The sequence below is a fragment of the Larus michahellis genome, chromosome 4 (genome assembly GCF_964199755.1).
Source record: "Larus michahellis chromosome 4, bLarMic1.1, whole genome shotgun sequence".
Classification (NCBI taxonomy): Eukaryota; Metazoa; Chordata; class Aves; order Charadriiformes; family Laridae; genus Larus; species Larus michahellis.
Window position 1 is genome coordinate 28,067,127 of NC_133899.1, and position 24,712 is coordinate 28,091,838.

General features: G+C 36.1%; 1 protein-coding gene across 5 annotated transcripts in view; it reads left to right on the plus strand.

Annotated features, from left to right (window-relative positions):
- KIAA0586 (KIAA0586 ortholog) overlaps positions 1-24,712 on the plus strand; it is a 76,913-nt gene that overhangs the window by 5,426 nt on the left and 46,775 nt on the right. For 3 of the 5 annotated variants that reach the window (XM_074583629.1, XM_074583631.1, XM_074583633.1), the window contains exons 5-19: positions 588-765; positions 1,503-1,736; positions 2,264-2,432; positions 2,942-3,109; positions 4,734-4,854; positions 5,709-5,853; positions 7,333-7,374; positions 8,953-9,179; positions 10,739-10,811; positions 11,132-11,392; positions 11,797-11,971; positions 15,121-15,309; positions 16,248-16,435; positions 17,678-17,785; positions 18,906-18,986. In XM_074583629.1, coding sequence (XP_074439730.1) covers positions 588-765; positions 1,503-1,736; positions 2,264-2,432; positions 2,942-3,109; positions 4,734-4,854; positions 5,709-5,853; positions 7,333-7,374; positions 8,953-9,179; positions 10,739-10,811; positions 11,132-11,392; positions 11,797-11,971; positions 15,121-15,309; positions 16,248-16,435; positions 17,678-17,785; positions 18,906-18,986 — 2,359 coding nt within the window. Of the gene's footprint in view, positions 1-587; positions 766-1,502; positions 1,737-2,263; positions 2,433-2,941; positions 3,110-4,733; positions 4,855-5,708; positions 5,854-7,332; positions 7,375-8,150; positions 8,199-8,952; positions 9,180-10,738; positions 10,812-11,131; positions 11,393-11,796; positions 11,972-15,120; positions 15,310-16,247; positions 16,436-17,677; positions 17,786-18,905; positions 18,987-24,712 lie in introns of all 5 variants that reach the window. The other 2 variants (XM_074583628.1, XM_074583632.1) reach the window with 2 other exon arrangements.

Genomic DNA, 24,712 nt, shown 5'->3' on the forward strand with positions numbered 1-24,712 from the left:
TGCATAGCTGGTAAGGAAAAGGTATTGTTTATTTTTCTCTGTTAGTATTCTCTTTCTGTCTATGAAGGTGTTTTCAGTTTTTGTTATTCAGAGCTCGCTGGAGTATCTTGTTTATTTGCATATTTTTGGTAATGCGTTTAGGCTATTTGAATTAATGATTTAATGATACGAGAGTCAGGCAAGATCTGCTCTGATAGATAATTAATTTTGTGCCAAAACCATATAATATTTTTAAAAACAGGTAAGGACACATGCTGTTTACCCATAAGCTGGAAGTCTTGAAGATCAGAAGTCTAGTTGGTCTTTGCTAGTGGTACATTGAAATTTGCAAAATACAACCTGTAAACATAGTCTTTGTTGTCATTGTAGTCATCATAGGGAAATGCCTTTTATATTAGAATCTGTAACACAATACTGAGAAATTTCTTGTGTCGTGCTAAAAGATGAGAATAAAATAGTTTCTTGGATGTCAAGAGCTTCAAGGAGAAACGGTTATACAACTGGTGATATCAATGCTGCATGTGGGAAATCATTTGCTTGGAGGGGATGAAACAATGCTGTTTACAGGCACTTGCTTATTTTTATAGAGCTCAAAATGCTCCTGTACTTAAGGAGGTGAAGGTACAACTCTTAGGAAATGCCTCCACAGAAAAAAAGGAAAGTTCTGGTCATGAGACCAGGTCAGCATACAGGGAAGTTGATTCTGCAACAACCATCGCAGCAGCAACTGCTGCTGCAATTGCTACTACAGCTCCGCTTCTTAAAGTAAGTAGCTTGTGGTAATACTAATTCTTTGTCCGCTTAAGATAGTAGATGTTTTAAGCACGCCTGAAATTGTTTGTAGTAGAGCCTCTACATTCAGTAGACTGAATGTGTCTGCTTACTGATTTCTGTGTGTTGATCTTCTCAGTCTTACTAAGCAATATACCAGAGAGAACTACTTTGAATTTGGCTAAATGGGCAAATGGACAGACACCATTTGATTTAGCTTTTAGAGTAATTTCATAATATTGCTAAACCACCAGACATTAGGGGTAACTAGGATTTTGTTTCTTTTGGGAAGCAAATAGTTCCACGGTGGTGGGAAGGATGTTTTGTTCTCCTCACAGAATGGTTTGGGTTGGAAAGGACCTTTAAAGGTCATCTAGTCCAACCCCCCTGCAATGAGCAGGGACATCTTTGACTAGATCAGGTTGCTCAGAGCCCCGTCTAGCTTTATCTTGAATGTGTCCAGAGATGGGACATCTACCTCTGGGCAACCTGTTCCAATGTTTAAGCACCCTCAATGTAAAAATTTCTTCCTTCTATCTAGGCTAAAACTACCCTCTCTTATTTTAAATCCATTAGCCCTTGTCCTGTTGCAACAGGCCCTGCTAAAGAATTTGTTCCCATCTTTGTTATAAGACCACTTTAAGTACTGAAAGGCTGCATGCTTGCACCCCTTTTGCAGTAAGGAGTGTTTTTCCTTTTTCTTTTTTTTTTTTTTTTTTTCCCCCTCCCAGGTTCAAAATGAATTGGAAGTTAAAGTTAACTCAGTTTCAGAATTACTTCATAAACTACAGGAGACAGACAGACAATTGCAGCGTGTTGCTGAACAGCAAACAAATACAAAGACTCGATGTGAGAAGCCCCACTGTGATGAAGGACTCAGTGAGCTTGCAAAACAAATGAATGTTTTCATGGTACAACGGATTCAACATTTGGAAAAGTTACAGGAGCAACAAATGAATATTCAGGTATCTAGGTATCAATGCAGAACCTTTAGCTTAATCATTTTTTCTGTATCTCGGTGTTAATGTTATAATAATTTGTGTTGTGTCTTAGTATTAGAAAGAAAGATCCAGTGGCCAGCACATGAGCTTAGAGATTTTTGGGAAAAATTTTATTTCTGTCTTTGTCCCAGATACCTGCTCCCCTTCCCCCCGTATTTTTTGTCTCTGTGGAAAGTAGATGCAAAAATTGTGAAATGTTCTCGTTCCCACTAAAATTGTTTAGAGGTTTGTTATTGAAGAAACTTTCATTTAATAAGTAGCCAGTCAGACTAAACATTTAAGAGCCATTATAAATTGTTTCTTTGTAGAGTCCTCCATGCTTTTTTGAAAGGCAGAATAATATCCAAGGACATCTGTGTTCCAAGGTTGTTGTAAATGACTTCTCTCAAATAGCATGTCAAAATCTGTTTAATATGATTACATGGCAAGTATTAATGCTTAGAGATTTACTTGGGGGAAACTAATGCGTAATTTGTAACTTTGTCTCTTAGTCTCATCTGATTAGCTCTGCAGTCAACATGGGTGGCTTACAGCAAATTCAGCTACCTTCTTCCAGCCTCATGACAAAACAGTCTGGGAAGCCAGAACAGCAATTTCTTACTAGCGAAATGTCTTCATGTCAGGGGAGTTTATTTCCTACCAGTGGTCCACCTGCCCAAGGTGAACACAAACTTTTAATATCTTACTTCCAGTATTGGTTTTGCATTAATTTTGTTTCCATTAATATTGGATTGTACATCACATCGGTAATAAGTAGTAAGCATTTCTTCTGTATAATTGATTTTATTACCTAAAATACTGTCTAACATATTCCACTTTTTCTGAAAATGTTCCAGTTTAAATTAAAGTGAAAGTTTGGTATTTACTAACTGTTTAGTATGCACCAAGAGAGGCCTAGACTTAACCTAAAATAATCTTACTGAGAAATAACCTATGTGGAAGCCTGTAATGAACTAGCTCATACTATGGTTGTTTGGTGGTTTTTTTTGATCCCTTTATAATAGCACTTGTAAATATGAAACTTTCTTCCTTTTTACTTTTTAACTAGTTCTGTAATGTTTTGCGCTTTTGTGAAAAATTCATGATCTCGGCATGTTTTTTTCTAGATTTTCTTCCTATGAAGAAAATTGTTAACATTTAAATAACTTCAATTTTCTTTTCCCCTGAAGAGTATTCAAGCCAATTTCAAAGGCATGGCATTCATACACAAAAATCTCCCCTAAAGACACCAGTTCCTCGGAGATATGCTCCAGAACCTGTATCAAAAAATGTGAAAATTTCAAAGAAAGAAAACTCTGTAACAGAAAAAGAAAATATTCCCAAATCCACGCGTGAAGGTACTGTAAGACACTCCTGTCCTCCACTGGCATGAATAGTATGGCCTGAGGTTTACTTTGTGTGGTCTTCACCTAATGTGAGCTGCTGGGTTGCTGCCACTTAAATATGTATATTCAGAGTATTTGAAAGTATTTCTGGGAAGGGTTAATTTTGTGGATAAGTCTCTTGTTCTTAACTAACTAAAGACTTAATGACAGTACTGATCTAACCTATAGTGTCTTAACATGATTGCTGACTGAAATGGTTTCTCAGATGAAAAATTGAATAACTGTTCATTGCCAGGATTAAGGAATATTATATAGACTAATGAAAATCTTGGAATGTACTCAATAACTTAGTCATTATAATTGGCTGAATTGATTATTATTTTTTTTTCATAAAAACATGCATACATAGGGTCTCTATGCCATCATAATGAAAATAGCATTTGTAAAGCAAAGGAAGTAATTTTCTTTTACTGCTTTTGATCATTTTAGTGGCATGAAACTCAGTTTTGAAGATTTCATCAAAACATAAGGCATCTTTTTTTAGCTGGTTGTGTTTAGAATTGCTTGAAGATCTAAGATTGAGGAATAACATTTAAAAGATCCAGCCATTGTACTCTGTCCCAGACAAAATGCCTGTTTATGTCTTCATCAGATCTTTCTCAGACTGCTGCTTCTATCTCTTTTTTTTGTTTTTTTTTTTTTTTTGTTTTTTTTTGGGTTTTTTTGGTTTGTTTTTTTTTTTTTACAAAGCTGCCACGTATTCCTATTGTTCCATCCATGAGTCCAGGAATAAATGAGATAAGACAAAGGAAAAAGAACAAATCTGTGACATTATGGATAGAATGTTTCTCTGTGACTCGCTGAAGTGCTGTCACGGTTTCATTTATCTGCTTTCTGACTTTGCTAATGTAAAGCAATCATAGTAAGATAGATTAGGGTGCATGGTTTTACGTGCCTTGTCTTATAGAATCATAGAACGTGTTGGTTTGGAAGGGACCTTTAAAGGTCATCTAGTCCAACTCCCCTGCAGTAAGCAGGGACATCTTCAGGTTGCTCAGTAACTCACCAAGCCTGACCTTGAATGTCTCCAGGGATGGGGCCTCCACCACCTCTCTGGGCAACCTGTTCCAGTGCCTCACCACCCTCATTGCGAAGAACTTCTTCCTAATGTCTAATCTAAACCTGCCCTGCTCTAGTTTAAAGCCATTGCCCCTCGTCCTATTGCTACATGCCCTTGCAAACAGCCCCTCCCCAGCTTTCTTGTAGGCCCCCTTCAGGTACTGGAAGGCTGCTGTAAGGTCTCCCTGGAGCCTTCTCTTCTCCAGGCTGAACAGCCCCAGCTCTCTCAGCCTGTCTTCATAGGAGAGGTGTTCCAGCCCTTTGATCATCTTCGTGGCCCTCCTCTGGACCCGCTCCAACAGGTCTGTGTCCTTCTTGTGCTGAGGGCTCCAGAGCTGGACACAATACTCCAGGTGGGGTACTTTATCTGAAGTAAATCTGTATTTTAAAATTTAAAAAATTATTTTTACTGTCCTTGGTGATTTTTATAAAATGGTGAAATACCTGGAGAGAAGAGAGTATTAAATATATTGAACAAACTTAACAGTAAATGTAACTTTCCTTTTTTCTGCCTCAGGTGAAGGGAGGTTTCTTGAGCATATTCTGAATTCTCAAGAAATGCCACTGAGGCAAACAGAGTTTTCCGAGAGGACAACATTAAATAGTAATAAAAGGAGCTGGCAATCTGAGAGAGACAGGTAAATAAATGTAGCAATCCAAAATTGAGGAAGATTTTTTTTTATTATTTGTTTTAATAAAATTGAGGAAGGTGTATTAGATATTGATGGTGTAATGGAGTCACTGGTGTGGTTCTTGAGTCTGACAAAGCTGTGCTTGAAGTAAAACCCTGGAGCAATGGTACTTCTATGCTAGTTTTGCATTTCTGTCGTACTGAAGGTAGATGAAAGCGCGTCGCTAAGGATAATTCATAACACCTTTCTCAGAGGTCAGTGGGTCTCACGTGAAGTGCTTTTGTCTCTTGTGAGTGTATTTATTCTATTGCAGCAGGTTGTGGGGTAGTGTCAGGGAGCCAGGCATTGTGTTGAAGTGGAATGGCCCTTGTCAGTGTGACTCCAAGCTGCCTGCTTATGGAGCAGCATCAGTCTAACAGTTTCTAAGGTTTAGAGTGAGTTAGGAAATTTTTTTAGCCATCCAGTCTGAAACATATTTTCCCCAGGCAATAGTTTGGTGTTATAATTTCGCTAATATAATGAGAGACAACTACATTGATACTGTCTTACTTATGATAGTATAGACAAAAATGTTAATTGCTTCAAATGGAAAGGTATCCAAAATTTAAATTTTTCTCTGCTAGATCTGAATTTTAGATGTAGTTTCACTGTTCAAAATACAAGGATACAGCTCAAGGTGTTAAGTGTTTAACAGAGAAAACCCAATAACCTGTCTTTAACCTCAGGTGAAAAAGCCAATTCCATTTCATATAAAGATTGTGTATTCTTGCATTTTAAATTCATGCTTAGTTTCAAAGTTAGCTACTTTCTTGGGCCATGTGAGGAGCCGTGAGACTTATTAGGAGTCTTTCTCCCATCAGGCATACTGCTTTGCATACAGACTCACTCCCAACTTTTGAAAGCTCCTTCCAAAACTGCAATTCAGTTGAGAAAACAGTGAAGAAAGCAGATGATTTACTTCAAGATCTTGGCCAGTTGAGAAGAGAAATGCATGATGTGCTACAGGTAAAGTCCATGTCATCAGAATGGCCAAGAGTTTGAATAAGGGCAATAGAAAATGTGGAGAAAAACTTAAGAGGTCTGGTATCAATAGAAGTGTTGCCCTTGCTTCTACCTCTGTAAAAAGACTGATGTTTGCTTACAATTACTTGAAATGTTGCAATCTTTGTATGTAGAAGGGCTTTGAGCCTGAGTAGTGCCTGAATATGCAATGGACTAGACTGTAGAGACTCTTACTGCCATTCTATCAAACATAAACCAGTTTAAAAAAAAAAAAGTTTTATTTATTTGTTTATTTTAAGGTTTCGGATATTTTCAGTGTCTGTTTTCTGCTTGCTGTCTTCCTGTGGCTCTACAGCTACAGAGCTGATGTAGCATTCCCATTTGGGAAAGAATAATGTTCTATTTATCTGCAGCCAACTTTAGGGATGACTTAAGCTACTTCCCTTATCATTTTGCCATTTCTTTTTGTAAGGAGTGCTGTTTCTAAAAGAATTGCTTGGCGTATATCATTGTATTGTTTCTCATGCTAATGATTTTGTATCTTTGGTGCTAGAATGGTTCTGTGTGACAACATGTAATGTGTCTGGCTTCTGAAAAGTGAGGCTTTTATCTGTTTGTTAACCTGGTTCCATGTGGAAGCAAGGTATACCTGATCATTTAGCCTGTTTCCTGTGGTCCTCTCTGCGTAAATGTAAGCTGTGGGAAAGAAGAGAGACTTGAATGTCTGCAGATTTGTGAATTGGCGTGGAACATAATAGATTGGGTTCTGTTGGTTTGCTTCTGTGGTTGAAGGTTTCAGCTTGTATATTTCCCTAAAAATACTGTGTATTATGTGCCAGTTATTTGTTACCGTATCTTCTGAAAACATAGCTTCGTCTGTTATAGCATAGCTGATGCATTGTTTCATAGACTTTGTAAGATAATAGTGGATTGCACATTTAACTGTTCTTACTAGTGGGAGAACCAACGTCATGTGCCCCATTTATTTTGCAAATATTTGCTTATCACTATTGCTAAAATCTTACATTGAATAACATACCTCAGTATAGGTAGCACGGAACAGGAGAAGATGGGAGAAGGATTGGCAGGTGAGAAAGACATAGTTGACATAAACGGATTCAAATATCTTCTTTCTTATGAAAAAAGTCAATAGGAAGACAGAGATGGTGACTTCAGCAAATGCGGAATTGAGTCAATTAGATACTTAGCTATTGACTTCTCATTATTAAGAGACAGATCGAGTGAGAAAACAAATGCTTGGGATAAATGACTGATAGCTTTGTCATACAAGCAAATGAAAGGCCTGAATTAACTGAGACAAGCTGAGATGGAACAGAAGGTGGTGCTCTAATCCAGAAGAAGTTTACAGTGAGATTTAGTAGTTCACAAGGAATTCATTGTGCTCATTTAAATTGATCAAATATCTACTCTAGATTTTACCTTATCTTTAAATAAGTTTCAACATCTCTTCTGTCTTTTTAGGAAACAAATTTATGGAAATCAGACATGAATGATCTTATTAAGGTATACCTTGAATTTTTATGCTTTTTTTTAAAATACTGTAATACCGAAACAGTTTTTAATAGGTTTGCAATAAGATAATAGTACAATAAGTATTTCATATCTGTATTTTTTTTTTTAAAAAGTTGCTCTTATGTACAGATTACATTTCTCAAAGCAAGATTTAACGTGTTCTTTGACTAGTTTTACTCAACGTTAGTAAGCTATCTTGAGGGAATAATACAAACGTCTGGCAGAAAGCTGCCCCCTCAAGATGGGCATGGTATGGACTGCTAATACAATTACCATTTCATGATCTGAGTTTAATTGGCAAGTCTGCATCGTGTTGTGGTTGAACATGTATCTGTATTGCTTATGTTTTCTCACAAATTTCACTTGTCTTACTGAGGTATTTGTCAAAAAGCTTCATTTTAAAAATGAAAACCTATATAAAATTGGTAAATAATTTGGTATATTGTCCTTTTCTCACCAGGCAAAACCAAAATCATGGGATCAGTGTGTTGATTTCTATTTTATGTCCATTTTGCTTTGGCAGTACACCTGTTAGAACATAAACTGTTGTTTAATTCTGATTTGAAAAAAAGAGTAGCCTTAAAGCCCAAACTGATTTTTGTTCTGTGAGTTTTTTTTTTCCTGTTCATTCAGTTGATGCTTTCGGAGTCTACTCAAGTTTGTGGATTTTGGTTTTTTTGTTTGGGGATTTCTTTTTCTTTACTTTTTTCTTTCTCTTTCTTTTATCACTTTTTAATTTTTTTTTTCTTCCTTTCTGGAAAACAAAGCACTCTATTTGGGGCCCTCTGGATTTCATCAGGAGCGTGAGAATGAATGTGAGAACTATAGCTGTATGGCTCCTTGTTTCCCATGTACTTGTATCCCTTCTGTTTGTATTTAGCAGCTAATATACACTCGTTTTTTATCTCTGTAAAAGGGTTATGCAAAGTTAAAGGCTGATAGTTACTTCATTGTTTCTTATAAAAAATAAAAATCAGGGAAAGGAGGAGAGGATCATGGTGCTGTTGAGGGCGTTTATTTTGTGTTGTTAAAACTTATGTATATTACCTGGTGTTTCTTGGGTAGATTGATGCCAAATCATAGAATAGTGTGGATTGGAAGGGACCTTTAAAGGTCATTTAGTCCAGCCTCCTGTGCAATGCACAGGGACATCTTCAACTATATCAGGTTGCTTGGATAAGTGCATATATTTAGAGGACTTCGGCTTTTATTATGCTTTTAATTATACTTAAATACTGTTACATGGAGAGATTTGCATGTATTACCTACTTATTGTATCTAATTGCCATTTTTTCACATGCATATTTTCATCATTAGCATTGCTTCTCATACATGACATCATCTAGCATTTGAGAGCTTTTGGATGTCTTTCCATTTTCTTAACTTCTAAATATATTTGCATCATACTGAAAGTTGTTGAGTAATTGAAGCTGATGATAATGCACATGGATGGTATTTCAGTGATGGGTATTGGTTTGATAATAGATTAATAGGAATTCTGATCAGTGTGTAGAAAATTGAAATTACAATCTCTGATTAAAAGCTAGTGGTTCTGTTTTTTAATTTTAGTCAAAAAAACCTACTGTTGCCTCTAATCTTCCTGAACATCATCAGCTCAATAAACCATTCATTCTTCAAAATGTTAAAGTGCCAAAATCTATTCTGAGGAATGCTGAAAGGATTTTGAGAGGAGTTCAAAACAATAAAAAAGTTCTTGAAGACAATTTGGAAGCTGTTATTCGCGCAAAAGATGGGGATGCCATGTATACTTTTATTAACATCTTGACTACAAACAGGTTAGACCATATTATTCTGTGCTTTGTGTGGCTACTCACTGTATGTGCTTACCTTTTATCAACTCTCTTTCAATTTTTTTAATTCCGCGCATTGAAGAACTAGTGCAGTTCCCTGGAAAAAGTATTTATTGATTGTTCTTTGCAATCATGAGATGATTCTTTTGAATGTCAAATGTTTTTTCACCCTTCTGATGTGAATTGAATTTTTTGACCGATACCTGTTACTTCTTGGTATGATCTATGCTCCAGAACTTAAATCTGAATTCTGAGACGCTGTTATCTGGACAAACTGCTCTGCTCTTATGACAAGAGGGCATTTAGCTTTTTATAGACAGACTTGCATTAATAGGAAAATTAAGCAGTAATTTCATAATTCTAAACAGAAGTGTCTTCGTTATCCTGTAAATGCTACAGAATTAGACATCGTACAGCAGATCACTGGCTTTCGAACTCTTGCTTAGTTAGTTGTGTTAATGTCATGGCTTAATCCTGACTGGCAGCTGCTTGCTCACTCCCCCCAGTTTAAACAGGGGAGAGAATTGGAAGAGTACAGGTGAGGAATAAAAACTCATGGGTTGAGAAGAAGACAGTTTAAAAGGTAGAGCAAAGGCTGCACACGCAAGCAAAGCAAAACAAGAAATCCATTCACTGCTTCCCATTGGCAGGCAAGTGTTTAGCCATCTCCAGGAAAACAGGGCTCCATCATGCATAATGGTTCCTTAAGACAAATGCTATAACTCCAAACGTCCCCCTGCTTCCTCTTTCTTCCACTAGTTTTATATGCTGAGTATTATGTCATATGGTATGGAATATCCCTTTGGCCAGTTGGGGTCAGCTGTCCTGTCTGTGTCTTCTCCCAGCTTCTTGTGCATTCCTAGCCTGCTTGCTGTCAGGGTGGTGTGAGAAGCAGAAAAGGCCTTGAGAGCTTAGCAACAAGTAAAAACACCAGTGCAGTATCAACAGTATTTCTCATCCCAAATCCAAAATGTAACACTATACCAGCTGCTAGTAAAAAAGTTAACTCTATACCAACTGAAACCATCACAGTTAAATATTCCTGCTTGAATCATAATGAAAGTTTACCTATTAAAATGCTCCTTAATCTTGTGTTTTTAAAGGAAGGTGACTATTCTCTTCATGTAAATATTTTTTCATGCATGAAAGCTGCTATCATTATCCTTTAGAGGAAGTAGTAATTTTTGTTATCTTCTTTTTGTCATTTGAGTTTGGATGGGTTTTTTGCGTTGTTTTTTCAGGTTTTGATCAAAATGGGAACTGACACGGGGCTGCCATTTATTCGTAGATGTATGTAATAATGATAGAATATACAAGTTGGAGGGTGGGGTTTGCAGGTGGCGTTATGTAAGAACAGATTTAGATTTGGGAAACTCGGATAGGGTATGCTTAGTGCCTTTTGGAGGCTGTAGGGTTATATAATCTTACTGTCTCTGTGTTCTGGGTTTCTCTTTTTGTAGTGTTTATAGGTCACTACTTTCCCAGGATGAAATCTGTGCAATTTAAGAAGCAGTGGCCTAAAATACTTCTTTCTTCTATTTCAGAGACGTATTGGAAGAGATTCGTATCAGAAAGACTGTGGATAAGTGGATTAAGGCAATGAGTATAGAAATCCAGGTATGCCTGGAAAAAATGAGTTCAGGTTTTTGCATTATATTTTTCCACCTTACATTGTTCTTTCATGTCTATAGTTAAACATGATTCACTAACAACTTGAAAACATGAGAAGACTGCTTATTATTACTAACATGTACTATGTTATAATAAAATATTTACCTCTATTCTTAAACTTCCATTGCTTAATGAAAATCACTGGTCACAGTTGCTGGCTAACATGAAAAACAGGCCATTTCTCAGAACTTCAAAGTTATACGCAGACTCTTCTGATAGCCTTGAAGATAAAATCTGCTTTTATTATGTTTATGTTTTATCATTAGGCTGAAATGACAAGAAATGATTCGAAACAAGGGAAATATCATCAAAAGGTCCCATGGATCAACAGAACGCAGAACATCAAGGCTATGAAAACCAATAAAGAAATTAAAGCAAAAACTCAAAAAATCCAAGGATGCTCGACAAAGAATCCTTTATCTGCAGCTAAGCCATTGCAGAGGCAAGGAGAAGATAACATGAGCAAACAGATGTTTAGAACTTACTTTTCTTCTGAAAGTTTGCAGAGGAAAGAAAAAAGGGCAGCTGTGAGTTCCCTATGCTTTAGATTGCAGTATTCATGTGAAAAAATGTTTGTATCTGTAACTGTAATAATTTTGAATGAAAATGGTAGCCCTGTCCTGTGCATTTCTGTTGTCAGAATTGTCCTTGTTTTCACGTGCTGTAAAAGCCTAAGCTGAGTGTGTATAACAACGTAGAATTCATTGTCATGTTATCAATTTGTCTTAACCAGCACCTGCTATTTTATTCAGCTATTGGTAAGCTTCTTTTATGTGTTATGTATGCATAAACTTTCATTTGTGCTTGTAACTTGTACTGTTTCTTGCAGAACTTCTTATTTTTTTCTCTAGACTTTTGCAACACTACTCGTGTTCAACTTTTCATACATGAAGAATTGTAAACTATTATTATTTTTTTTGGTGTGTGTCAGGGACCTGTGAATGGAAGTGCAATGATACAAAATGAAGACTATCTGTATCAAGTTTATGGGAAACCAATTTACCAGGGCCATCGTAGCACACTTAAAAAAGCACCATATCTGAGATTCAACTCTCCCTCTCCCAAATCTAAACCTCAAAGACCCAAGGTGATGGAGTGTGTTAGAGGTAAGTAGTTCTTTGATGTCAACAGGGTGTTCCTTCCCAGATTTTCTATTGGGAATTCCTTGTATAGATGAAACTATTTAATCGTAGTTCAGCTTCGTCGTAGCTTCAATTTAAAGCTTAAGCAACTGCAGTAGGCTTCCCAGAGAGGTGGTCGATGCCTGGTGCTTGCTGATGTTTAAGAGGAATTTGAAAAATGCCCTTACTACCATGCTTTAACTTTTAGTCATCCCTGAAGTGGTCAGGCAGTTTGACTAGATCATAATTGTAGTTCCCTTCCAACTGGACTATTCTATTCTATTCTATTCTATTCTATTCTATTCTATTCTATTCTATTCTATTCTATTCTATTCTATTCTATTCTATTCTATTCTATTCTATTCTATTCTATTCTAAAATGTGCTCTTTTCAAAATTAAAAAATATCAGTAGGTTTTCACATTTGCTTACTGTGTATTGCACTTATTTTAGATTATTAAATTTAGAAATAAGCATTAATTTTACAAACTTACTAATAGATATTTGTTGTTGCCCAGATCTTAAACAGCTGAATTGCTGGAAGTAATGACATAAGCAACTGAAAGCTGAGTGTGTTCGAAAACTAACTCAGCTTTTGATAAAGGTTGCTGAGAGATGTATTCTTCATGTCAGGTTTATCCAGTCATGTCACTGAAATGATTGAGTCATTCAGAGTTAAGAAATCCACTGAGATTTAAAAAATGAAGGAAGCCAAATATTCCATTTCCCACTTCTAATACATGAATTGAAATATGAAAATTTAAATTTATGGGTGTGAAGATGATAAAGGCTTAAAAATTATTGGAAGTTGTTGGCCGTGGTTTTGATTGGCTGGATGGAAAAATCCAGACTTACTAAGTGACTCTATTTTGTTAGAGCAGTCCACTGAACTTGTTTTAAGTTAGTGTTAGAATAAGGATGTTTGTTTAAGACTGAAATGGCCATCTAGAGAGTTTCTTTTCAGTCATTTTATAACTTCCTCAGCCATTTTCTTTGCAAATAAACTGTGGTGACTAATGCTTGGTTTCTTCTGGGAAGTTAGAAAAAAATCCAACTAACTTTTTTGTGAGTAAGAGAGCATTTCTAAAAAAAAAAGTTGTAGTTGTTTTCTTGCATAATTTGAACTGATGAATATACGTAAAGCGTGAGGTTTTTTTTAAAGCTAAGTTTAATTAAATGTCTAGTTTCTTCCCAGTGCAAATAAACTTTCCAGGGGTAAATGAAAAGTTGAAAGCAATTAAAATGAGGTGCTGTATGTATACAGCACTTAATCATTCTTAGTGTGAGAACCTTGTTTTTACAAGTTGGCAGTATTACAGATATGTTGCCAATGTTGCCAATTTCTGCTTTTACTCAAAAGTTCAAGGCCGGGGGGACTGTTAGATCATGTGGTATGACCTCTTCTAAATGACAAGCCACTGAACTCTATCTGTTTATGTTACTGAGTCCAGTAATTTGTCTTTGACTAAAGAAAATTTTTCTGGCTAACCTATGCTTTGCAGAAAGGCATATGCTCATCATTTAAAGACATCAGAAATTCTGCTCTTAATTACTTCTTCCCATGGCTAGATATCTTATGGTTCAGAAGTAAACAGGACACTTCAAATTCAGTATGTGATTTATAGTGAATTTTTGGCTTCAGTTTACAGCTACTTCAGTTTCCAGGTGATTTTCCTTAAAAAATGAAAAAGGCCTTTTAATGTCCAATCTGTTTCAATATTTGCAGAGATACAGAATTAGTAGTGAATGCAGTATTGCCATATATGGAAGTCTTCTCCTGTTCCACCTCGCTGACATCCTGTTGAGACATCTGAGGGTTACATTTATCCCATTGTCCACGGCATTGTATTGTGATTTCTTATTGCATTGCTTATCCAGCCTGACCTTAAGACCCTTTTTAGATACACTTCTTTCTGACCTGTATTTTCTCATTGAAGAGTTATGACTCGCTGTTCTTGTTTCTATGCTTATAACCCATAATATGTGTGTACAAAAATACCACTTCTTGAGTGGATTGCCTTATTTGCTGTCTGCGTTTGTTAGAAGTCACATTATCAATCCTAATTATCCCTCAATTTTACAATCCTTGCCTTTTTTATTCTTCAGTTAATTAGGAAGCTATTAAATGTGAACAGAGCTAAAAAGTGCTGTTGCCACGTGTTAACTGGCCATTAACAGAAGAATGGTGATGATTATAAACAAGAGAGGAGTAAGATAACATTTTTAGCTGTAGTGAAAATATGGAGTAGGTTACCAATGTGATTCTTTCCACGTTCATTTTCCTAATACCTACAAAATAGCAGTCGAAGCACTTCTATTTGATTCTGGATTGTTGACTCCTCTTTTTTGTGGATGTTTTTATCCATTTAGATTGAAGTCAATAATTTCCCTAATAACATCCATTGTTTGCAAAGAATATAGGGTGAATAAGACCTTGCATTACAAGAGTGAGAAATGCAACATTGTGATAAACGATCTCCTCTGCTATATGTTTAGGCTTTGTTGCATACAAATTACTTATGGTTAGCTATTTAACAATACATTTTCAAAACTGGACCAAAAAATCAGTGTTTCCTTGATGTTGCAAGTCAAGACTTATGGGTATTAGTTATGGCTTTGTTTTCCGGTAGCAGTGAGTTGCTAAACCAGGAATTTGTAGATTATACCTGTTCCTTTCAGTACCTTGTCAGTCTTCTGGCTGGAGACAAAATGCATGTTTATAAAACTGAGGCAGTTAATCAGATGAACAAGAGATTAGTTTGGCAATATTTTATATCCTGTCTATTTTTTATGCCAGGCTTGCATGCTCTTCTAATGCTGTATTTCAAACCTTAATCGTGGTTTTCTTCTTAGTTGATAAATCACACATTTCATTCAAACCTACTACCATCCTTGTGTCCTTTTCTTCACATTTCTGTGGCTTTGCTAGATTCAGATGCTAAAAAATTTACAATCTTAACTCCTTCATTGCTGTCAATACTGAGACATCTAACTTAGCACTTCTAGATTCTGCCCTTCCTGTCTCCTTTGTTCCCTCCACCCCAGAGCAAAAATTTATTATTGTTTCAGTAGAAGGGCTTAAATTAGTATAGTGTGTTTTGTTGATGACACGCAGTTTATCTTCTCTTGTTTCAGGTACAAAGGTAAAGTCAGCAAGAACACAGACTTGTTCTCGCACACAGAAGGTTGTAACCAGCCTGAGGAAACAGCATCCTTTATGTGCACTTGCCCAAGAAAATCAGTATCTCTTTAGTCCAAGTAGAGATGTGCCCGCTGTTTGCGGTCCACTTGAAGGTCACCTAATTCCTATGGCTATTCCGCTAGGTAGGAGCAAATAACCTATAGAAGGATGTGTGAAAGTTAACACCTGCTACTTCATAGAAATACAGCTTACATCTTCTTAAGTCAGTGATTTGCCCTGGCCCATAAGATTTGCAGCTGCCCTTCTTGTGGGAAATCTACATGGGGGAACAGTTTAAAATGTTCTGCTTCTCCTTATTCTTCATGCTGGATGTCTGGAGACATCCTGACAGCAATTATTTGCGTAGCTGTCCATACCTTCTTTGGTACGCTTTACATTTCTAGGGTTCTTGTTCTGGCTTTAAGTTTGGTATCCACATAAGCAGGAACAGAATCATTGGCCCTTGGAGTCAACATTTATGATGACTTCAGTCTAATGATTTCAGTAGGATTGTGCCAAACACATTAAATTGGTTGCTATGGCCTCTGTGTTTTTGGACCTTCAACAAAACTTTTATACAGGCCTTGTGTCGGGAAGGGTTAATATTATATTAGCATTTAAAGAAGATAATTATTAAAAAGAAAAGGCGTCTCAAACAAGAATTTGTGGGATGCTATGCTAAGTGTAATGGTATTTTGAATATGGTTAAGAAAATGTGAGATGGAGGAAGCATTTAAGTTTTGAATGGCAAACCCAATGTAGTTATTCTCGTTTTCAGCAGTAGGTGTCACCATAGACAAGGAAAATGACTAATTTCAGAAGATGACCGTGTTGACTTTACATTTTCTGCTGGGAAAGCCTTAAAACTAACTGGTGAAGTGCTATACTTTACCTAGTGTTAATAGGGGACTTTTTAGCTGGTCTGTAATTGCACAGTCTGTCTCGTGTGAAACGCAGACATCTAGAATTTAATTTTAATTTATTGGGGGGGGTTTTATTGTATTTATTATTATTAAATTTAATTAATTTACTGGTTTTGGAGATTTATGTATATCTTTAATTATTTTTAAACTGTCCTTAGGTCAAACCCGAATTAACGACATCTCACTGCAGCCTGCTGGAGTAGTTATAGGTAAACCGCACCCTGTTACAGTTACAACCTCTCTTCCTCAAGTGTCACCAAAACTACCAGTTGAGATAAAAAAACCAAACATAGCTGTAATAGAGATGAGATCAGAGAAGAAGAATGCACCTCAACTGTCTGTGCAGGTACATGTCAATAGTGATGATTATTTGTTTGTTTATTTTAATAAAGGCTAACTAAAGACAGTCTCATGCATCAGTAACTTACTTTGACATCAGTGGATGGTTTTTGGTAAGCATTAGAGACATATAGACTGGAGTGACCAAAAAGTTGTCATGCTATGCTAGTATTTTTATTCATATTTTAACAATTATCTTTATTATTTAACCAAAATAGGTGACTTACAGAAGAAATAATTTTCTATGTGGGGTGTTTGTAAAATAGTTCTGTTATGTTTTCTTTTTTTTAATGAGATTTTTGAGACAGAACGAACTTTGAATTAAAAGAAGTATTAAAATAAATGTCAGTTTTCTTGGATGAATGCTTTAGCCTTTAAGACTTCTGTTTCAAGCATGATAGTCAACCCAAGAATTTTACTCCTGATTAGTCAACCATTGCAGTCCGTACCTAGTGGGTTGGCTGGTATTTTTAAAAATTTTTTACATGAGCCTGTTGTCAAGGAAGTTAATGTTTCTTACATGTTCATTGCTTTGGATTCAAATTGTTGAGAATATACACACTCCTACACACACCTTTCAGGTACAAATGATTCATGGAACTCAAAGTTAAATAGAGGTAGAGTATGTGGCTTGTTTGTTTGCTGTATCACAGTTTTCCACCCACGTGCATTTTGCTGTTGTTTCTCACAGTTCTTAAACGTTTAAGGTGATTTTTTTTTTTAATTATTTTTCCCCCCAAAGAATTAAGCAAGCATTTAAATCTTTATTCTTAAAAAAAAAAACCCAAACCAAAAATGTTTTGATGCTGTAATGGGCATGCCTTTATTACAAATTATATTGTAATACAACCAAATGTATGACAACACGAAACCACAAACCAGCCTACACAGTGGCTTGTAGACCAAATTAGTGTAAATGAATTGCCATGTCAAACACACATGTGCTATGTAAATAGTTAAGGATATATTCACGTTTTGTCACATGCAAGACAGTATTAGGGAATTACAGAGCAGGAAAAATCAGGTACTGCAAGAAAAGAGGTGAACGTTTCTGGGGTTAGCTTTTGTATGTTACAGCATTTTGGTTTTCAGAACCAAGTTATTATCAGATACAAGTATGAGAAAAGGAGGTCACTGAAATTTAGTGGCTCAGTAGCAAGTGGAAGAAAGAATCTACAAAGTACTATCTACAAAGATAGTAGCCAAGCTAATACATAGATTTTCAAGTTGGTGCTTTTTTCTGTTCTAGGTGTTACCAAATGTAGATATTGACAGTATTTCAAGTGACAGTGTGAGTGTAAACCATGTTCTTCCAGGCTCTGAACCTGTACTGCCTCCTGTCAATGCTGTAATACAGGTATTGATTGGTCTAAATGTCTGTGAATTGTTAAAAAAGAAAATTTGTTAAATTACTACAAAGTTATCTCATTATCTTGTTTTAGTTAGAGAAATTAGACGGTTCCAGGAAAAACTGAGTAATTATTTTGGATAGTATGAGGTATTTGTTTAAGAAAATAAAAAATTGCAGCAAGACACTGTTCTTCCAAGATGAAATAATCACCATACCAAAATCCTAAGAAAAACAGCGTTTCTCTGTCCTGTTAAGAGTTGTAATCCCTTATTGATCCATGTCTGTCTTATTTATATTGGCTTCAGTGTTCTGACATAAAGACTGAGGATGTTCTTCATTCGTCTATCTGCTCCTTGGCTGTACTTGAGTGGTTGGTGGCATGTATGTTTAGCTTGGTGTGTGTGGAGCCGGCTGGTCTACTCTATTCTCTTTCCACATAGCTTTTCAGAAGTGTTTTTAATCTAATATAATCTAAGAAGTAATGAAAGTCTTTATGCAACTAAAATGTTAACTGCTGCGTGCTGAATGATAAGGTTGTAAACTAGGGCATATGTTGACGGGATAGCATATTGTTTCTTCCAGTGGACTTTTGTCTTGGTGCATTGCATGTTAATGCAGTGATTATTTTTCTATAGCTATTGTACCTTCTGCTTTCCCTGCGTCTTTTAGCTGCCATTCTCCTCCAGAGTCCTGTGGTGAAGGTATTCACTAAGACAGACACCATGGACTAAAATAGCAATTATTATTTAAAAATTACATTATTAAATAACACTGTAGAAATCACACGTAAGTAAATTTCTTATGACGCTTCCAGACTCTTGTGTGCTATGTTTTACAATATTTTGTCACACTGATTTTTTAATAAGAGTTACAGGTATTGCCCTAGAACTTTTGATGGTGAAGTATTCTATTAGTTTTCAGCATAAAAGAAAGAGTTCTAATAATCTCTTTTTATGCTACACAAAGAAATTCCTCCTAACTTTTAAGGTAGATAAAGCATTTTTTCTGGATTCAGGCTATTGACAAGGCATGATTTAATTGCATTCTTGTCCTGAAGTTTTTCTGCTAATGCATTTTTCCCCACCATATGAAATACCTAACAATTTCAATCTGTCTCTATAAATAGACTCCAGACGATGTACACTGTGAGGAGGAAGGCGGAAAGTTTCCGGGAACTAATTTCATTGATGCTACTGATGTCATGCAGGTAACTATATTGCAAAGGTATCCTTTCTTTTTAAACATTTTTACATTTGTTTAATAATATTGTGTCATAACTGAAAACACAACGTAGAAAATAATTTTGCTTTACTAGCAACTTTAAAAATACATATTGTGAGCAATAGTGAACTGTTTACAGTGCTATAAACAATATTAGAAATTACTGTGTGTTAATAAGTAAAGAACCTTTGACAAATTACAATTAAAAAAAAATAGCTTTTGTTTGGATGTGTTAGAGTCCACTAGAAATGAAAGTAATTCTCTAAAATCAGTGGTGATTATAGCACTTAGATAACACACTTTCAAAATCTAATTGTAATGCATGTGTAAGATGTGAAATGTTGTAATATGATGTAATAAAATGCAGATGTAATATTTCAGATTTTAAATAAGGGGACCTATATTTTAAAATGTGAGAGTATTTTCTGAATATTCCCTTTTAGAAAATTTTAGTGTAGAGCAATTTGTATATGTGTTTGAGATACTAAAATGCTTTAGCAAAATGTCTAATTTCAGTCAAAAATTATACAAGTAGAAGGAAAAAAGATCTGGCCAGCAGTATATGCAAATATACGTGTACAACATGTACTACTCATTCCATGGATCCCACTAAGACCTGACAAGACTATTTTTTTTGCTTGGTGCCTAGCTAATGTGTGTCTGTGCACGTTTAACTTTTTTTATTACTGGATTGTGATAACATGGGTTTATTGGAGATAATCTTTTACAGTTCAGTATTTGTAGGTAGCAAGTCCTTTGCTAACCTCTTGTCAGTCAGAGTTGGGGCTGACAAATTCTCAAGGTTGGTGATCCAGGCTGTGTTTCACGTCTCCAGATTAAGTGCAAAAGCAGAAACCCAATGGTAGCTGGGAGAAGCTGTCTCTGAAGAAAGCAAGATGCTGCCACCCAGCTGTTGTGTAGTATCTTGCCTCTGTGAAAGATGTCAGCTTCCACCTCCTGCTGCATTTAGGACTCAATAAATACCAGGAGCTTGCAATTGCTGTTGATGGCTAGTATTTCTCTTGAAGTGCTTTTTCCACAAGCTTCTTTCCAGTGAGCTAGACTTGCTGTATGGATATAAAAATCTACCCAAAAATGTATGCTTTTTACCTGTTCTGTGTTCTCCTGGTCCCCAGATTAGAGTGTACATTAAATATTAACTGTATAGCCTACAGATCAGTATAGTGGATATAGTTTTAAAATTAATTCGTCATTTAACATTATCAGTTACTTAAAACAGTCCTTAAGAGGTGGTTTACCTTTCAAAAGTAGGGAAATGCATTTTTAGTTGCAAACTTACCTTATGTTATTGGAGCGGAGGAGTTAAATCTATTTGTACAACTTTCTTCTGTTTGCACGAAGAAGCTTTATTATTATAAAAATAAGAAATCTATTTAAGAAATCAGTTTATGAACTAAAAAAATGCTGCAATGTTGATTTTTTTATATGCAAAAAATAGTTATTCATATTTTCTTTTTTAATTTTTCTCCTGGATTGCATTTATCTTTCCTTTTTGGCAATGGGATATATTTTAACCACAATACCAAAAATGTTTCAAGTAAAACATGTGTTTGACCTATGACCACACAGACTGTGTTCTTAAAAATGTGCAAGACAAACACAATGTGGAAGCATAAAATCAACTTCTGGAGTGGCAGGGGTATTTAAGACATCGAAAGAAAGCGAAGTTATTGTTCTAAAAGGCGCTTCAGATTAATGAAAAAATGTGCGTAAAATGCTGTATAGGAAAATATCTTATTGTTGTCTTTCCCCCTCACTCCTTTTATTATGAAAACTTAATTCTGTTAAAAATGAAGAGGATAAGTACTTGTGTGAAATAGCCTTTTTTTCTTTTTTCTTTTTTTTTTCTTTTTTTTTTTTTTTTATTGCTTGTTGTCTTTTGTTTCTTCCCCGGTTTATATTGCAAAAAGTCTTCAGGATCCTGGCCCAGGCATTTCCTTTTTCTTGGGTTTGCTTTACCTTTTCTACTAGAGGATACACATTTACGATATATTTAGGAGTTGAAATGCTAGTTGTTAGCATTGGTAGCCCAACAGAGGCAAGGCTGCCAAGCTGCCTGCTGCCAGGTCCAGCCAGCAGTGAGACTGAGCATGTATAGCCACTACTGGCTATATACATGTACATGAGTGGCCGCACAGATCAGTACTCAAACAGCACCAACGTGCTGATCCAATTCCCCTCGCTGGCAATTCAGGATGGAGGTCTGGGATATATGAGTGCTTGCGTGTATGTACAGACATACACACATACAGCGCAGATCCCTCTGGTATCTGGTGTTAGATGTTCTACCCACTAGCTGGCCCTGGGTCCTTGCCTTCCCCTACTCTGGCACCTGAATACGCAATGCCCTGAAAGCACCTTACTCAGGAAAATGATTGGAAATGAAGTTCAGTGAGGAGTCAGGACCAGCCACTTGTTTATGCGCAGCCAGCCCCTTTTGTCCCCTTATCTCTCTATTTTCCCACATCTCTGGTTCCTCCCTGTAAACGCTACATAAACAGTGTACCATCCCAAAATACTCTATCTTGCATCCTATCATAAGTCACCATGTCATCACCTCATCCAAATGGCCCTGCCCAACCTTAAGAAAGGTGCTATGGAGAATCTTTCCATGGGCTCATCTTGCTGGGTTTCACTCCTGGATACTGGGGCTGAGCCCTCTCCTGTGGTAGCCCTAGGAGTAGTTGGGTTGGAGTGGTTGATTGCCATATTAGGTTATCTGGGTTCTACAACCTATCATTGCTCCTCTGTGCTCCTTTGTATGAGTGGAGACAAGCCTTTTATCACTTAACCTAACAGTAATTTGTTTTAACAGTTTTGTGGACTAATGCAGCATGTCCCAACCTGTAAAACACAACACAAGCTCTGCCATAGGAAGAGGTGATATGCCTTGTTCTCCCATTGCAACCTTGCTGTCTAATGTTTAAAGACCCAGAGTTCCATCTTCCAAAATAGTTGATTCAGGTGCTTTTAGAATCATAGAATCACAGAATGGTTCAGGTTGGAAGGGACCTTTAAAGGTCATCTAGTCCAGCCCCGCTGCAGTGAGCAGGGACATCTTCAACTAGGTCAGATTACTCAGAGCCTCATCAAGACTGGCCTTGAATGTCTCCAGGGATGGGGCCTCCACCACCTCTCTGGGCAACCTGTTCAGTGTCGCACCACCCTCATTGTAAGAAATTTCTTTCAATAAGAAAATTCACATCTGGAATAAAGCAGAAAAGGCTGTTACAGCTTTGATTTACACACTTCTTTATTTTTGATCAATTGTTCCACCTACAACAAAGTAGGTTCAGAAGAGGTTTTGTAAGGGCAGCACTTGCATGGACCCTGCTTTATTCCGGAGTGAGTAACTTGCACAGCTAACATGAGCCCAGAACAGACTCTCAGATTTAATGAGTCTACTCTCCAACTCTTATGAGCAGGTACATCCTGCAATACCTTCAAGAAGTTTACTAGGATTTAAGATTAGAAACACTTTTTGCTCTCTCTGAATATGCCCTAATTGCAAGACGGGGACTTGTTTCTCAGAATTTTTGCTTCCATTTTGAATACCACCACAAAATATATAACCTGCAGAGATCAGAGCAAACATATTTTCCTCAGCCCTGGTTTCCCATAAATGGTCTTTGGGGCAGTGATTTTTTTTTTTTTTTTAAACATATAGCTTTTCAGACAAAAGATCATAGGTGGTACCTGCAATGCAGCCTGACCTCGCCCATGAAAATTGCTTTAGAAATCTGTCAGGAAGAAATCAATGACTAAGTTTTAGACAGCTTTAATAAAAGACTGTGCATATACGTGTTTGGTAATGGAACAAAATTAATCTATACCACCTAACAATTTCAAACATTCTTTTAATTATCTGAACATAATTTGGGAAATAGAATATCAGCTTGATACTTTATAATAAAGTACAATGATTCATATTCCAATCATATCTGAAAGACTTTCTAATTTATGACATATTTTGTTTGGGAGCCATGATAGATATTTTCAACAGTCTCCAGGGAGGTACAGTGTGGAATTGAGTGCAGATTATTCAGAATTGGTCTACAAAGTGATCTATGTGCAAGTTCAATCTGTATAATTAAATACTGACTATTATATTATTTTTTTATTTCAGCAGAGATAACGTATCGCCCCAAAATGAAAATAATTTTCTTTTGGATTTGTGCACTGTTAAATATAAAATATTTTTGCATATAATTTAGAAATACAGGAGAACTGCAGAAGTTTGTCAGAAGTTACTAAATATATGTAAGGTTTCTTGTATGTACTTGGTTTATTTAATCCAGATGTTTGTATTTTGCATACTTTCAGAAAATGTATTAAATAGGCAACATCAAAGAAAATGTATGGAGTAATGCAGTCAGAATAAAATGGATAATGAAACACTAGACTGAGACATCTTTACTTTTGCTGTCAGAATGAATTATGGTTATGAATACATATATCCTAACAGAATTAACTGCTTATCAGCTTATAAAGCATCCAGTGCCATTCTAAGTTTAACATTACTGTCTTATTTCTATGCCTGGAATGGTTTAGAGATCTTTGTTTGTCAACCAAATATACATATTCTCTTTTGCCTGCTTTGTAAGTTACAGCTTTTCTTTGAAGAAAAGCTTTCTGTTTAAAGATCCAGATGGATCCCGTTCCCCAATAGCTATTTGTTGTAAAACCCATTATGGACCTATCTGGCTTTTCAATTTTAAAGTATATTAGGTAGGAGAGAAGTATTAATGCTGGGCTGGGGAAGGAGACAGGAAAATGTTAGTCTTTTTTTTTTTTTTCTTTCTCCCCCCCCCGCCCCCCCTTCTCTGTTCTTCCTGGGTTTAGTGATTTGTTATTTTATTCATAGAAAATATATATAACTTTTTATTTTATGGGTTAAAAAGAAATTTAATTTATGTCAGGGAAAAGAAGACCTTTTTTTCCTTTCACAGTGTTGGAGATTAATCTTAGTAAACGTAGATTTACAGTGAGCTCTTTTATGCATCATTGCATGCTTCTCACTGGTAATTTAGGGCTCAGCTCTTCATCTCTTTCTGGCATACCAAATTTTCTTCTTAGAGAATCATATTACTGTTTGAGACATTTGTTTTTAATATTATGAGGGAAAGATGCAGGTTCTCATCCATCGGGAGACATTTCTAAAGTGGTACATTATGATATGGGATGGTGACTGCTTTTTGAGACTTAATGCTGCGTATGTGCTCAGGGGGGAAAAGGAGGGTGGCATCTTTGGAAACAGTCAAACATTGTAACGCGCACCAGCTAGCTTCCGTAACTTTTTAGAAATAGCACATTAAGGTTAAATTCAAAGTGCCTGCAAGGATCTTGTGAATTGGTTACCCAGAAATACCTTTTAACTTTCAGCAGCTGAAGTTAATGAAAGTGTAAACATACATGTAAAGTATGTGTAAACTATTCATGTGTAGTGCTGGCAACTTTATTAGGATTTTGACTGGATGCTTGCTCATTAACTTTTGAGAATATATCTTTTCAGACGGAAGACTTTAAAGTAGAAGTTTAATTTCTAAAAAAAACCCAACAAACAAAAGCCAAACCAAACAAAACTACCTAACCCAACAAGTAACTGTAGGAAGTTTCCTAACCTATTTTTTTCAAAAGGAGGAGCATTTCTGGAGTACGTATTAAAAAAAACTGACTTATGTCACAAGTAAA